Below are 16,637 nucleotides of genomic sequence, written 5' to 3' on the forward strand. Positions count from 1 at the left end.
GAGGTATTCCTCTTTGGGGGATTCAGTGTTACTTCATTTTTATACATATATAAAGAGCAAGAGGGAAGCCAGGGAGAGGGTTGGCCCACTCAAGGACAGGGGAGGGAATCTATGCGTGGAGCCAGAGGAAATGGGCGAGGTATTAAATGAGCACTTTGCGTCAGTATTCACCAAAGAGAAGGACTTGGTGGATGATGAGTCCGGGAAAGGGTGTGTAGATAGTTTGAGTCATGCTGAGATCAAAAAGGAGGAGGTATTGGGGTTCTTGAGAAACATTAAGGTAGATAAGTCCCCAGGGCCTGATGGGATATACCCCAGAATACTCCGAGAGGCAAGGGAGGAAATTGCTGGGGCCTTGAGAGAAATCTTTGCATCCTCACTGGCTGCAGAGGAGGTCCCAAAGAATTGGAGAATAGCCAATGTTGTTCCTTTGTTTAAGAAGGATAGCAAGAATAATCCATGTAATTTCAGGCCAATGAGCCTTACGTCAGTGGTAGGGAAATTATTGGAGAGGATCCTTCGAGACAGGATTTGCTCCCACTTGGAAATAAGTGGAAATAATAGCGAGAGGCAACATAGTTTTGTGAAGGGGAGGTCATGTCTCGTTAACTTGATCGAGTTTTTCGAGGAAGTGATGAAGATGATTGATGAGGGTAGGGCAGTGGATATTGTCTACATGGACTTCAGTAAGGCCTTTGACAAGGTCCCTCATGGCAGGCTGGTACAGAAGGTGAAGTCTCATGGGATCAGAGGTGAGCTGGCAAGGTGGATACAGAACTGTCTCGGTCATAGAAGACAGAGGATAGCAGTGGAAGGGTGCGTTTCTGAATGGAGGGCTGTGACAAGTGGCATTCTTCAGGGATCAGTGCTGGGAGCTTTGCTGTTTGTAATATATATAAATGATTTGGAGGAAAATGTAACTGGTTTGATTAGTAAGTTTGCGGACGACACAAAGGTTGGTGGATTTGCGGATAGTGATGAGGACCATCAGAGGATACAGCAGGATATAGGTCGGCTGGAGACTTGGGCAGAGAGATGGCAGATGGAGTTTAATCCGGACAAATGTAAGGTAATGCATTTTGGAAGGTCTAATAAAGATAGGAAATATACAGTAAATGGCAGAACCCTTAAGAGTATTGATAGGCAGAGGGATCTGGGTGTACTGGTAACATCACTGAAAGTGCCAACGCAGGTGAAGAAGGTAGCCAAGAAGCATATGGCATGCTTGCCTTCATCGGCCAGGGCATTGAGTTTAAAAATTGGCAAGTCATGTTGCAGCTTTATAGAACCTTAGTTAGGCCGCACTTGGAATATGGTGTTCAATTCTGATCACCACGCTATCACAAGGATGTGGAGGCTTTGGAGAGGGTACAGAAAAGATTTACCAGGATGGGGCCTGGTATGGAGGGCATTAGCTATGAGGAAAGGTTGGAGAAACTTGGTTGTCCTCACTGGAACGACAGAGGTTGAGGGGCGACCTGATAGAAGTCTACAAGATTATGAGGGGCATGGACAGAGTGGATAGTTAGAAGCTTTTTCTCAGGGTAGAAGAGTCAATTACTGGGGGGGCATAGGTTTAAGGTGTGAGGGGCAAGGTTTAAAGGAGATGTACGAGGCAAGTTTTTTTACACAGAGGGCGGTGGGTGCCTGGAACGCGCTACCCGAGGAGGTAATGGAAGCAGATACGATAGTGACTTTTAAGGGGCGTCTGGACAAATACATGAATAGGATGGGAATAGAGGGATATGGTCCCCGGAAGGGTAGGTGGTTTTAGTTCAGTCGGGCAGCATGGTCGGTGCAGGCTTGGAGGGCTGAAGGGCCTGTTCTTGTGCTGTAATTTTCTTTATTCTAGTTTTTTGTTCTCAAAAGGGGTCAACCTCCGCATCATAACAATCTGCTGCAATAGAGTACCATATAAGAAGTGAAAATGAAAATATACCCCAAAGAACTCTATAAATTTTCAAGGGGCACATTAGAAATGGTAAGGCACCACAATATACACAGAGGACTTTTTCAAAAAGTAACGAGTAACTGAATCTCTCAGCATAGTTTAATGCAATTCTGCTACACCAGTTATGCTTTCAGATTCCCTAGCAACACAAGACTTTTTTATTCCTGGTGTAAAGAAAATGCTGTCAATCCAACTGAAATGTCCTGAATACTAATGTCAACTATGACCTAACAAATATTTTTGCTTCCAGTATGTGCAGATTATATAGGATGAGGCACAGAAATAACCAGTTGAACCTTTCACACAGCTTCTATCATTACAAAAGGCTATACTTTGAGATGTAGGTTTTTATTTGAAAATAAGGGCATGTGCTTAAATTGGGTTGGTTAGAAACTAGGGCGGTAAATGAAGTGCTTTGACAATGGTCATTGTTCCATACTTTTGTGCTCTATTTATTTTCTTTGACATTACAACTTGCTTGAATGCTTTGAAAGTGCATCTTTGATAAATTGTGAAAGTTAGAGTGCACAGAAATGGATTAGTGCATCTTTGGTTACACAAATGCATTTCTTGAGCAATATTATATTGTGGTAGCTGAAGACTGTCAAGAATATTGGTAAATAAGTGCCCAATTACATTCCTTGCATATGTGAATATGTTAAAGGTAGAACGATAAAATTAAATGTCATTCTGGGATTTTTTTTATTCTAACAATGTACTGAAGATTTGGATTCTCATTAACCACCCATAGCATTACTAAGAGGCCAATATAATGCTGCTAACACAAATGCAGAAAACCAGTCAGGTCTTTAGTTTTCGCTATGATTTGCAGAGGGATTTATTGTCGTATATAAGTTCGTTATAAATAATCACTGACAACTTGTAATAATCAATTGCTACTTAGACTCCCTGTGTGACTCTACTGTGGCATACATATATACATCAGACATTACAAAATATTTGTTCCATTGGTGAATTTTGGTTTTCATTCTTTCACAGGGTGTGGGGATCGCTGGCTAGACTGTCATTTATTACCCATCTCCACTTGCCCTTGAGAAGGTGCTGGTGGGCCACTTTCTTGAACCATTGCAGTTCATGTGGTGTAGGTACAGCCAAAGTGCTGTTGGGAAGGGAGTTCCAGAATTTTGACTCCGTGATAGTGAAGGCAATATAGTTTCAAGTCAGGATAGTTTGCGGCTTGAAGGGCAACTTGCAGGTTGTGGTATTCACCTGCATCTGCTGCCCTTGTCCTTCTGGTTGGTAGAGGTTATGGGTTTGGATGGCATAACCAAAGGAGCCTTGATGAATACACATTGCTGCTACTGTGAATCAGTGGTGAGAGAGTGAATGTTTAATGTGGTGAATGGAATGCCGGTCAAATGGGCTCCTTTGCCCTGGATTGGGTTGAGCTTCTTAAGTGTTGTTGGAGCTGCACTCATCCAAGAAAATGGAGAGTAATCCAGTACATTCCTGACTCGTGTCTTGTTGATAGTGGACAGGCTTTGGGGAGTGAGGAGTTGAGTTACTCTCTGTAGAATTCCAAGCCTCTGACAAATTCTTGTAGCTACAGTGTTTATATGGTTGGCCCAATGCAGTTTCTGGTCAATGGTGACCACCCTCCCAGGATGTTGATAGTGGGAGATTCAGCGATGCTAATACCAATGAATAGTAAGAAGTCTCACAACACCAGGTTAAAGTCCAACAGGTATATTTGGCAGCACAAGCTTTCGGTGTCTCGCTCCTTCATCAGGTGAGTGAGACTCCGAAAGCTTGTGCTGCCAAATAAACCTGTTGGACTTTAACCTGGTGTTGTGAGACTTCTTACTGTGCTTACCCCAGTCCAACACCGGCATCTCCACATCATGAATACCAATGAATGTCATGGACAAAAATTGGCTTCCCTGTTGTTGGAGATGGTCATTGCCTGGCACTTGTGTGGGACAAATTAAACTTGCCACTTATCAACCAAAGCCTGATGGGGTGATTTACCGGCTCATCATGCCGATCGATTGGTAAGAATGCAAGAGAGATGAAAAACAGTGTTTGCGCCTGGTTTCTCACCTCTCGTGAGCTTATCAGCCCCAAATTGCTAGCGAAATCAGCCCGTGCAAGGCTGATTTTAATATTTAAATTCTTATTTTTAGTGAGCTGGGCTCACTTGCCTTAGCAGCCTCGCCGATCCTCACCGGCAATGATCACATATGGTCCCCAGCCACGAGGACATGTTGTGATGGCCTCAGCGGTGGGGCCGGAGGCCATTGAGGCCCACTGGGTGGTTGGGGGTGGCAGTGCCAGTCTGGAACCCTGGCAGTACCTACTGGCACTGGGCACATTGCCAAGGGGTGGGGCCATGATGGGGTGGGGTAGTGGCAGGGAGGTATGCAAGTACTTTGCATCGGGGATCGGGCGGGGGAGGATCGGCAATTAGCCAGGGTGGGAGCCAGCGATCAGACGGGTCTTGCTGCAGATAGACAGGGATTGCTTCAGTACCTGCCTTTTTGATAATCATTACCTTTTAAGTTTTATGTGAAGCACTTTTAGAAGTTTATGGCAGATTTAATAAAATGCTATCCAACTTTGTTCAGTTTCTATTTTCTTAATGTTATTTCTGGGGCACTTCAATACTGGGGAAAGTGGGGGCTGTACTATTTAGACGGCCTACATCGGAATCGTGCTAGGACCAGTGTTCTTGTGGAACGTATCACTAAGGCAGTAGAGAGGGCTTTAAACTAAACAGTGGGGGTGAGGGTTCAGTTGCACAGAAAATTAGGAAGTCAAAGTTAAAGAAGGTAAGAGTACAGGTTAGTGATGAGTCTGAGTGTCATCAGAAAGCAAAAGATAGTGGCAGATTATATGAAAGTCATATTGCACCAAGGACTCGTACAATAGGAGGGAAATTGGATAATAAAACAAACTTAAGAGCTTTGTATCTGAACACATGAAGCATTCGGAATAAAATTAATGATTTAACAGTGCAAATTGAGACAAATGGGTATGATTTAATGGTGATTACTGAGACATGGTTGCAGGGAAACCAGGTTTGGGAATTGAATGTTCAAGGATTGTCAGTATTTCGTAAGGATAGGCAGGAAGGCAAAGGAGGTGATGTCGCTTTGTTAAGAAAGAGATCAGTGCCATAGTGAGAAATTATATAGGCACTGGAGTCCAAGATGTAGAATCAGCCAGGGGAGAGATAAGAAATAGCAAAGGAAAGAAGTCTCTGGTGGGAGTAATCTATAGGTCTCCAAACAGTAGTTTCGCAGTGGCACACAGTATAAACCAAGAAATACTGAGGACTTGTAAGAAAGGTATAGCAATAATCATCGGGGATTTTAACATGTATATTGACTGGAATAGTAAAATTGACAAGGATAGTCTTGAGAGAGTCCATTGAATAGATTTGATGGAAGTTTATAAAATTATGAGGGGCATTGATAAGGTGAACAGTTGGAAGATTTTCCAGAGCAGAAATGACAAATCACAAGGGGCACAAGTTCAAGGTAAGGGGGGAAAGGTTCAGTAGAGATGTGCAGAGAAAGTTTTTTTACACAGAGGATGACAGAGGATGGTAGGGGCCTGGAATGCACTGCTAAGTGAGGTGGTTGAGGCAGCGACATTAACGACATTTAAGACTTATCTGGATAGGCACATGAACAGGCACGGTACGGAGGGATACAGGAGGTTGTTCTAAGTAGGACAATGTGATCGACGCTGGCTTGGTGGGCTGAATGGCCTGTCCCTTTGTTCTTTTGTATGTATGAGAGATTTAGAAAGTCAAAATGTAAGCAATCAGAGTCAGCATGGTTTTATGAAGGGTAAATCATGTTTGACTAATTTGCTTAATTCTTCAAAGATGTGGACTTCGAGAAGGCATTTGATAAGGTGCCACACGAAAGGTTAACACGAAAGGTTAATACACAAGGTTAATTCACATAGATTATAGGGTAATTTATTAGCTTAGATAGAGGATTGGCTAACCAACAGAAAACAGAGGTCTTTCTTGGGTTGGCAAGATATAACTAGTGGGATGCCACAGGGTTCAGACCTCGGGGCCCTAACTATTTTCAATCCAAATTAATGACTTGGATACAGGGATAGTAGATGCCGTAGCCAAATTTGCAGATGGCACTAAAATAGGTGGAATAGTAAGTTGTGATAATGAAATAAAAAATTTATAAATGGATATTGTTAAGTGAATGGGGCAAAATTTGGCATATTTGGATTTTAATGTGGACAAGTGTGGTTATCCATTTTGGTAGGAAAAATACAAAGACAAATGATCTAAATGGAGAGAAACTTCAGAGTGCTTTGTTGCAGAGGAATCTGGGTGTCCTCATGTATGACTCACTGAAAACTAGTATGCAGGTACAGCAGGTAATAAGGAAGGCAAATTGAATCTTGGCATTTATTGCTAAAGGAATAGAATATAAATGTAGTGAAGTGTTGCTGCTATTGTACAAAGCATTAGTGAGACTCCACTTAGAATATTGTGTACAGTTTTGGTCCCCTCACTTCAGGAGAGATTTAATGGCAATGGAGACAGTTCAGAAGAAGTTTACTAGATTGATTCCAGAGTTGAGAGATTGGGCAATTTAGGCCTGTACCCCCTGGAGTTTAGAAGAGTGAAAGAGGATCTTATTGAGGTGTACAAGATGATAAGGGGAATTGACAAAGTAGACATGGAGAAGATCTTTCCTCTTGTAGGGCAATCAAGAACGAGAGGTTGTAGTTTTAGGATAAGGGGTAGCAGATTTAAAACAGAAATGAGGAGAAATTACTTCCCTCAAAGGGTCGTGAATCTGTGGAATTCACTACCCAGAGCACGGTGGATGCTGGGACTTTGATTAAATTTAAGGAAGAGGTGGACAAATTTTTAATTAGGGTTTGAAGGGCTTTGGTGAATGGGCAGGTAAGTGGCGTTCAGGCCGAGATGAGATCGACCATAATCGTATTAAATGGTGGAGCAGGCTCAAGGGACTGAATTGCCAACTCCTGCACCTAGTTTTTATGATTATGATTCTATTTGTCCATTTAGAACAAATGATAACAGAAGATGGTCAATGCAATGCCAAAATTAGAAGGATTGAGATAGCTAAATGTAACTTTGTGAAGATGAAGAACGCGTTAACAATGAGAAAACTAAAGTTTGCAACAAAGAAACAACTCGTAAGATGCTACGCCCGTTTTGAGCAAGAGGTCAGTGAGAGCATGCCCTCTACCCTGGAAGCCCTGGATGAACCTGTATCTGGGTCACCATTGCAGATGTCAGAGCAGTTTTCTTGAAGGTCAACCCACAGAAAGCAACTGGCCCGGCCGTGCACTCAGATCCAGCGCGGATCAGCTGGCGGAGGTATTCACAGACATCTCCAATCTCTCTTTACAACAATCTGAGGTCCCTATCTGCTTCAAGAAGATGACCATCATCCGGGTACCTAAGAAAAACCAAACCACGTGCCTTAATGACTAACGGCCGGTGGCTCTGGCATCCATCATTATGAAGTGCTTTGAAAGATTAGTTATGGCACGAATCAATTCCAGCCTACCGGACTACTGGATCCACTACAGTTTGCCTACTGACGCAACAGGTCCACAGCAGATGCCATTTCTCTGGCCCTGCACTCAACTCTGGAACACCTGGATAACAAGGACACCAATGTCAGACTCCTATTTATTGACTCCAGCTCAGCCTTCAACACTATTATTCCCACAAAACTCATCTCCAAATTCTGTGGCCTGGGCCTCGGCACCTCCCTCTGCGACTGGATCCTGAACTTCCTAACTCACAGACCACAATCAGTAAGGATAGGCAACAACACCACCTCCACGATAATCCTCAACACCGGTGCCCCACAAGGCTGTGTTCTCATCCCCCTACTATACTCCTTGTACACCTATGACTGTGCGGCCAAATTCCCCTGCAATTCAATTTTCAGGTTTGCTGACGACACCACCATAGTGGGTCGGATCTCAAACAATGATGAGACAGAGTACAGGAATGAGGTAGAGAATCTGGTGAACTTGGTGTGGCAACAATAACCTCTCCCTCAATGTCAACAAAATGAAGGAGATTGTCACCAACTTCAGGAAACGTAAAGGAGAACATGCCCCTGTCTACATCAATGGGGACGAAGTAGAAAGGGTCAAGAGCTTCAAGTTTTTAGGTGTCCAGATCACCAACAACCTGTCCTGGTCCCCCCCCAATGCTGACACTATAGTTAAGAAAGCCCACCAACGCCTCTATTTTCTCAGAAGACTAAGGAAATTTGGCATGTCAGCTATGACTCTCACCAACTTTTACAGATGCACCATAGAAAGCATTCTTTCTGGTTGTATCACAGCTTGGTATGGCTCCTGCTCTGCCCAAGACCGCAAGGAATTACAAAAGGTGGTGAATGTAGCCCAATCCGTCACGCAAACCAGCCTCCCATCCATTGACTCTGTCTACACTTCCCACTGCCTCGGCAAAGCAGCCAGCATAATTAAGGACCCCACGCACCCCAGACATTCTCTCTTCCACCACCTTCCTTCGGGAAAAAGATACAAAAATCTGAGGTCACGCACCAACCGACTCAAGAACAGCTTCTTCCCTGCTGCTGTCAGACTTTTGAATGGACTTACCTTGCATTAAGTTGATCTTCCTCTACACCCTAGCTATGACTGTAACACTACATTCTGCATTCTCTCGTTTCCTTCTCTATGAACGGTATGTTTTGTCTGTATAGCGCACAAGAAACAATACTTTTCACTGTATGTTAATACATGTGACAATAATAAAATAAAATCAAATTCTCTCCACTTCCCTGTATGCCTCAGAAACCTAGACAATAAATAAAAATCTGTGGAAGAAAATAGAGGTCTCTGAAATGTGAATGCTAAAACTGATGCTAAAAATGTCATACATAAACCAAAAGACAAATGAAGAGGTGCTTAAAATTGTAAGAATGAAAAAGTGACATCCAGAAAAGAAAATGTCGGTCCTGCACCGTCCTCATGCATCCACTGTAACTCGCTGCAACTACTCTGACGTCTATCATGCAACTACACCTATGTTGACCTCTCTTTGTTTCCCTCCACTTTGTCCCCTGGAAGAGATGTCTGGAGCTTTTCAGCTTTGATCAAAAGGCCGAAATACTGACATTTCCTTTCCTGGGCGTTACTTTTTAGAGTTCCTTTCGTTCTTACAATTATAAACATCTCTTCATTTGTCTTTTGGTCAGTATATGGAATTGTTAGCATAATTCTTAACACGTCAGAGACCTCTATTTACTTCCACAGATCTTTATTTATTGTTCTGAGGCACGCAGGGAAGTGGAGAGAAAATAACCGGAATTCTCCAGCCAATCACGCCCCTCCACCGCTGCAAGAGAGGACAGAGAATTTGGTGCTCAGCCAAATCTCCATTCACTGCAGCAGGACCAGAGAACTCTGCTGGCTTGGACAGCCAGAGAATCCTGGCCTGAGTTTCTTCTTTGTTGCAAACTTGAATCTTCTAGTTGTGAATACATTTTTAATCATCATAAAATTACTTTTGGCTATCTCTATCCTTATAATTTTGGCATCGCATCAGCCATCATCGGGTATCATTTGTTCTGAATAAACAAATAGAAGTATTGCACAAAACAAAATTTAATGCCAGGCCACATAAAGAGGGGTAAACAATCAAAAACTTGGTCAAGAGGGAGGTTTGATGGAACACCTTAAAGGAGGAAAGACAAGAGGTTTAGGGAAGGAATTCCATAACATAGAGTCCCGACTACTGAATGAACAGCCATCAATGATGGAGAAATTAAAATAGGAATGTAGAAGAGGTCAGAATTGGAGGAGTGTAGACTTCTCAGAGGGCTAGAGGAGGTTAAAGTGATGGTGAGGCATTGAAAACAAGCAGGTGATAAATAAAACGGATTCTTTGCTTTACCAGAAGCTAAAGTAGATCCACGAGTGATAGTTGAATGGAACTCTGAGTTGGGTGATGTTAAAGAGGTGGTAGTAGATAGCCTTAGTGAGAGTATGTGGTCAGAATCAAATATGACACCAAGGTTGGAATCAGTCTTGTTCAGTCTCAGACATTTGCCAGGGAGAGGAATAGAGTTGGTGGCTAGGGAATAGAGTTTGTGGTGGACCTTTGATCTTTCCAATATTCAGTTGGAGAACTACGCAATAAAGCTATCACAGTCTGAAATAAAACTGACGTATTAAATTTCACTCTGATAGTGAGGGTAAATCTTTGCCTTGTTCCTCAGAGCTGCATTAAAACTTGCATAGTCAGAGTAGAACAGCCCAAAGCAAAACTAATCTTCTAATCGCTGATTGCTTTGAACCAGTGACGAAGGTACTGATTTCTACTAAACAGCACATAACCAAGGTCCTTTTATTTGTATTTTAGGATGAACAAGGAGGACCCAGACAACGCAGAGCGTCCAGTCCTGGTTCCTTTGGGTCTCTTGGTTATGGGCGTTACACCCCAACATGGGCTCGCTCACCCCAACATTTCCATAGACCAGGTAATAACTGCCTTTTTTATAGTGTCTCCGAATGATCGTAGATCATTCTACTTGATATATTTAAGAACTATGAACAATTTGATTATGTTGTTCAATGGTCCATTTCAATGTTTATCAGGTAGTAGTAATACTGCAACAACAACTTGCATTTATATCATGGCTTTAATGTAGTAAAACATCCCAATGTGCTTCACAGGGATTTATTCAGAAGAAATGAACTCCAAATGAAAGAAGGAGACATTAGAACAGTTGATCAAAAAACTGATCAACGAACTAGGTTTTATAGATTATTTTAAAGGAGGATAATGGGTGGAGAAGTAGAGAAGTTTAAGGAAGGAATTCCAGAGCTTAGGACTTTGAAATTAAAGGCATAACCCACCAGCGGCAGGGTGAATGAAATCAGGAATACACTAAAGGCAGGAATTGGAGGAACACAGTGTTTGAGGAGTTCTGGCCAGAGGAGGCTATAGAAATAGAGAGAGGGGGATTTTAAAATCAGGTTTTCATTGACTGGGAACCAATGTAGGTCAGGGAACACAGGCATGATACGATTGTGGGACTTGGTGTGGTTTTGGATGAGTTTAAAGTTGTAGAAGGTGGTTGATTGAAAGACAGAAAAGCATTGGAACAATCAAGTCCGGAGGTTACAAAGTCATGAATGAAGGCTTTGGCACCAGATATGATGAGGCTGGGGCAGAGACAGGTGACATCATGAAGTTGGAAGTCAGCAGATTTGGTGATGGAAAGGATATCATTTAGGAAGCTCAGCTCTTTACCACATTGGTGAGGTTGTGCAGAGTCTGGTTGGGTTTTAGGGGAGAATATTGTCTGGGATAGACACAGCAACTGGGCTTGGATTGAAGAAGGATGGTATGATTGGAGAGGGATAAATTGAAGTAATCAAAGGTAGCCATATCTCTGATTGGAATGATGGAAGCAGAAAAGCCATGTGAGAGGACAAGGTTCAGTTAAATATATAGAAATCTATTTTCCATATATATTACATAGAGATGTCACTGAATGTAACAGCAGGACCTGATTTAAATTTTTCACATTTGTTAATAGGCCGCAGCCAGCCAAACTAAGAGACTGGCGCGCTGTCAGGAGAATAAGCACTCAGGGGAGCTGGGCTGAGGTGAGTCAGATAAGCGAGGAAGTTGGAGGGGGGATGGTTGAATAATAGAGGTCAAGGTTGCAGGTCAGGAGGTGGATTGGACTTTGCAGTTTGGTGTTAAATTGGACATTAGAGGCCAGGAGATGAGTTGGACATTGGGGATGAGATATCGGGTGGTGGGGGGGTATTCAGCTAATCGAGACGAGGGTGCGGATGCTCAGGTATAGTAAGTGAGGAGAAACTATTTCCATTGGCAGAAGGGTCATTAATCGAGAGGATACAGATTTCAAGTGATTGGCAAAAGAACCAGAGATGAGGTTTTTTTTACACTGAGAGTCATTATGAATTGGATTGAACTGCCTCAATAGGTGGTGGGGTCAGATTCAGTAGTAACTTTCAAAAGAATTAGATAAACTTTTGAAAATGGAACATTTGCAGGAGTACAGGGGGAAACAAGGGGGGTGAAAATAATTGATTAGCTCTTTCAAACGGCAGCAACAAGCATGATGGACAAAATGGCCTTGCTCAGTGCTGCACCATGCAATGGGGGGGGGAGTTTCAACCAAACGAAAGGGCACATTTGCTTCAGGTGGGGGCTTAAAGCCTTAAAAATAAGATTCCTGGCCAAAATATGCCCATTTCCACTTTATCTGAGATGGGAAGGTGGATGGGTAACCAAACAGCATCAAGGTGGTGGATTAGAACTTTAAATATGATCATGGCTGTGAGTCACATTGTCGTTCACTTTTCTAAACTCTATGGTCAACTGGCCTTCGCAAGCCTCGGGAAATCCAACAGCTACATCCAGGTGAGGACTTGTTTGATCCAAGAGGTAAGTATAATTGGACATACCAGCAGGAACCAGAAAGCTTGCCTGAGGAGCCACCATGATTGGTAACCCCCATCAACCCCCCCCCCCCCATTCCCCTTCTCATTATGGCTCTGACTAAAATGCATTTTAACATTTAACATTTACCTGTGTTGAACTTCATTTGCTAATTATTTGCCATTCTGCAAATTTATATGTCCTCCTATAATCTGTTGCAGTCCTCCTCTATATTAACTTTTCAATCCACCCCCTAAATTTGGTATCTTCTGCAAATTCAGAAATTATATTTTTGATACCAAAGTCCAAATTGTTGATGTAAATTGTGAACATCAGTGGTCTCAGCACTGATCCTTGTGCAACACCACTTGCCACCTTCTGCTGCTCTAACTAGCTACTCTTTAATCCCACTCTCTCATGTCTGTCTTCTAGACAGATAGTAATCCATCCTTCCACTTGTCCTCTGACTCCACGTTCTCTGGCCTTATTCATTAGTCTATTGTGGAGCTCTTTATCAAAGGCCTTTATAAAATCGAGATAAATGACATCCATTGCAATACAGTTGCCTTTTTTCTCTATCATTTCCTCAAGAAAATTCAATAACATTGGTCAAATGAGATTTTCCAATTTGAAACATGTGCAAACTGTTCATTATTGAATTTTTCTAGATGTTGTTCTATTCTGTCCTTTAGAAAGGACTCCAGGAGTTCAGCCCTCATTTGCATCTGCAAGGCATTTATAAAAGGTTGCCTTTTGCCTGCCATTACCCAATATAGTAAGTGGAGCACTTCCAGGCAGTGTGCATGCACTTCCTGCCCACTATTTTGAGGGTTTAATCGGCCAGTAACACCTGAAAATTGTGTGACCTTATGTATCTGTCCACCATGTCTTGCTCATGGAGAAGGAAAGTGATCTTTTCATGGAGTCCATTGCTGACAAATATGGCTCAATTGAATCTCTCAGTATTTGAGGAGCCCACACCATATCATGTTCTGGCATCAATAATTTCTTACTCCAAATTGATTGGCCATGAAATTCATTCATGTAGCTCCACTCCGTTTACAGGCCTACCTACAGGGTTGAAGCCACTGGCTGTGGGAAGTGAGCCTATTGGAGTGCCACATGCAGGTGCATCCCTTGCATGTGTCCAAAGATGTTGAAGTAGCAAGATCATAATGTCATTGGGTTGGTATGATGCACAAATAGAAAATTGGCCAACAAATGTTCAGTGAACACCTTCCTTATACATTCCTAAATCAACAAGTGTAAGGAAGCAAAATTGGTTCAATTCTAGGGCTATTAAAGGGCTACTCAACAAGTTGCAGTTTTTGACTCACTTGTCCAAAGATGTGCGGGTTAGGTTGATTGGCCATGCTAAAAATTGCCGTTAGTGTCCTGAGATGCATCGGTTAGAGGGATTAGTGGGTAAATATGTAGGGATATGGGAATAGGGCCTGGGTGGGATTGTGGTCGGCGCAGACTCGATGGGCCGAATGGCCTCTTTCTGTACTGTAGGGTTTCTATGATTTCTATGTACTCAGGCAAGTCGGTGGAAATACTAAAGTGAATTGCTGGAGGAGTTTGGTGTAAAAGCCGTAGAGGGTCTCCATGTTAATGGTGGCATACTGTGTCCACCTGAATGCTACAATTCTCAGGACCCTACATCCTAGGATCTGGAGGCTACCTAGCAAGGAGGAAGAAGACGAGTATCAAAAGGAAGTAAAAAGAGCATATCCACCACATGCAACGAGATGGAGCAAGAGGGACCAAAAATGACACTCTGCTTCAAATTATTTTATTAATTCATGGGATGTGAGTGTCACTGACTAGGCCAGGATTTATTGCCCTTACTTAATTGCTCTTGAGGAGGTGATGGTGAGCTGCCTTCTTGAACCACTTCAGTCCATATGGTGTAGGTATACCCATAGTGCTATTAGGGAGGGAGTTCCGGGATTTTGACCCAGCGACAGTGAAGAAACAGCAATATATTTCCAAGTCAGCATGGTGAGTGGATTGGAGAGTAACTTCCAGGTAGTGGTGTTCCCAGGTATTTGCTGCCCTTGTCCTTCTAGCTGGTAGTGGTTGTAGGTTTGGAAAGTGCTATCAAAGGAGCTTTGGTGAGTTCTTATAGATGGTACACGCTGCTACCACTGTGGTAGAGGGAGAGATTTTTGTGGAAGTGGTGCCAATCAAGGAGACAGCTTTACTCTTGATGGTGTCAAGCTTCTTGAGTTGTTGGAGTGACACTCGTCAAGGCAATTGGAGAATATTCCATCACATTCCTGACTTATGCCTTGTAGATGGTGGATATGCTTTGGGGAGTCAGGAGATGAGTTACTAGCCACAGGATTCCTAGTCTTTGACCTGCTCTTGTAGCCACCATATTTATATGGCTAATCCAGTTCAGTTTCTGTTCAATGGTAACCTCCAGCATGCTAATAGTGGGGGATTGATAATGCCATTGAATTTCAAGGGGCGATGGTTAGATTTTTTTCTTGTTGGAGATGGTCATTGCCTGGCACTTGTGTGGCACAAATATTACCTGCCACTTGTCAGCCTAAGCCTGAATATTGTCAAGGTCTTGCTGCATTTGGACATGGATTGCTCCAATATCTGAGGAGTCACAAATGGTACTGAACATTGTGCAATCATCAGCAGACATCCCCAGTTCTGACCTTAAGATGGAAGGAAATCCATTGATGAAGCCGCTGAAGATGGTTGGACCTCAGACTCAGCACAGCCTCACCAATCCCTTACAGGACATCCATCTCAAACAGGACATCCATCTCAAACTTCCCATTACTAAGGCCCTTGGCCTAGACAACTCAATAAAGACCAGTCAAACAACTTTCTGCAACAATACATCAATAATGCAAAAAAACAGAGCTAATCATTCTTGTGCATCCACCTAATGTCTGTTTTGCAGGTGCCCTTGCCTGGTGTGGTGTTTCTGTGTAGTGCTATTCCAGTGACTGCAGCATGGCTGGTGAAAGGCTGTCGACAACCACTAGTGGAGACTGCACATAACCTTGGAGAACAAAGAACATAGCACAGGAACAGGCCATTCGGCCCACCGAGTCTGTGCTGACACAGATGTCTCTCTCATCTAATATTTTCTTGCCTGGTTCATATGCCTCTATTCCCTGCCTATTCATGTATCTATCCAGATGCCTCTTGAACATTGTTATAGAATCTGCTTCCACCACCTCCTCCGGCAGCGCGTTCCAGGCATTCACCACACTCTGTGAAAAACTTGCCCCTTACATCTCGTTTAAACTTTCCCCCTCTCACTCTCAACCTATGCCCCTGAGTAATCGACCCTTCAACCCTGGGAGTGACTATCCACTCTATCCAAGCCTGTCATCTTGTAAACCTCTATCAGGTCCCCCCTCATCCTCCGACGCTCGAATGAAAACAATCCAAGTTTGTTCAACCTTTCTTCATAGTCCAAATCCTCCAAACTAGGCAACATTGTCGTAAATCTCTTCTGCATCCTTTCCAATGCATCAACATTCTTCCAGTAGTGTGGCGAACAGAATTGTACACAGTATTCAAAATGCAGCCTAACCAAAGTCTTATACAGCTGCAAAATGATTTTCCAATTCCTACACCCAATGCCGTATACCTTCTTGACCACCTTGTCCACTTGAGTTGCTACTTCAGGAAACTCTGGATCTGCACACCTAAATCCCTCTGTATGCTAATATTTCTAAGGGCTCTACCATTTAATTTCCTTCTGCAGTAGACCTTCTAAATCACATCACCTCACATTTGTCCGGGTTAAATTCCATCTGCCATCTTTCGGCCCAGATCTCCAGCCAATTTATATCCTGCTGTAACCTCTGACAATCCTCCTCACGATCTGCTACTCCCCCAATTTTTGTATCATCTGCAAATTTACTGATCAGACCATCTACACTTTCCTCCAAATCAAGGCCCCAACACTGATCATTGTGGAACACCGCTTGTCACAGATCTCCAGTTAGAAAAGTGCCCTTCCACTGCTACTCTCTGCTTTCTATGCCCAAGCCAGTTTTGTATCCATCTTACCAGCTCTCCTTGGATCCCATATAACTTCACCTTCTGTATCTGCCTGCCATGAGGAACCTTATCAAAGGCTTTACTAAAGTCCATGTTTACAACATCCACTGCCCTGCCCTGGTCAATGTTTCTTGTCACTTCCTCAAAGAACTCAATCAAGTTTGTGAGACACAACCTCCCCTTCACAAAGCCATGCTGCCTATC

At 43.0% G+C, this 16,637-nt stretch overlaps 1 protein-coding gene across 1 annotated transcript in view; it reads left to right on the plus strand.

The window, feature by feature from the left end:
- ablim2 (actin binding LIM protein family, member 2) overlaps positions 1–16,637 on the plus strand; it is a 357,715-nt gene that overhangs the window by 208,071 nt on the left and 133,007 nt on the right. Inside the window, exon 12 of the mRNA XM_078213235.1 lies at positions 10,335–10,452. Coding sequence (XP_078069361.1) covers positions 10,335–10,452 — 118 coding nt within the window. The remainder of the gene's footprint in view (positions 1–10,334; positions 10,453–16,637) is intronic.

The sequence above is a fragment of the Mustelus asterias genome, chromosome 1 (genome assembly GCF_964213995.1).
Source record: "Mustelus asterias chromosome 1, sMusAst1.hap1.1, whole genome shotgun sequence".
NCBI classification, from domain to species: Eukaryota; Metazoa; Chordata; class Chondrichthyes; order Carcharhiniformes; family Triakidae; genus Mustelus; species Mustelus asterias.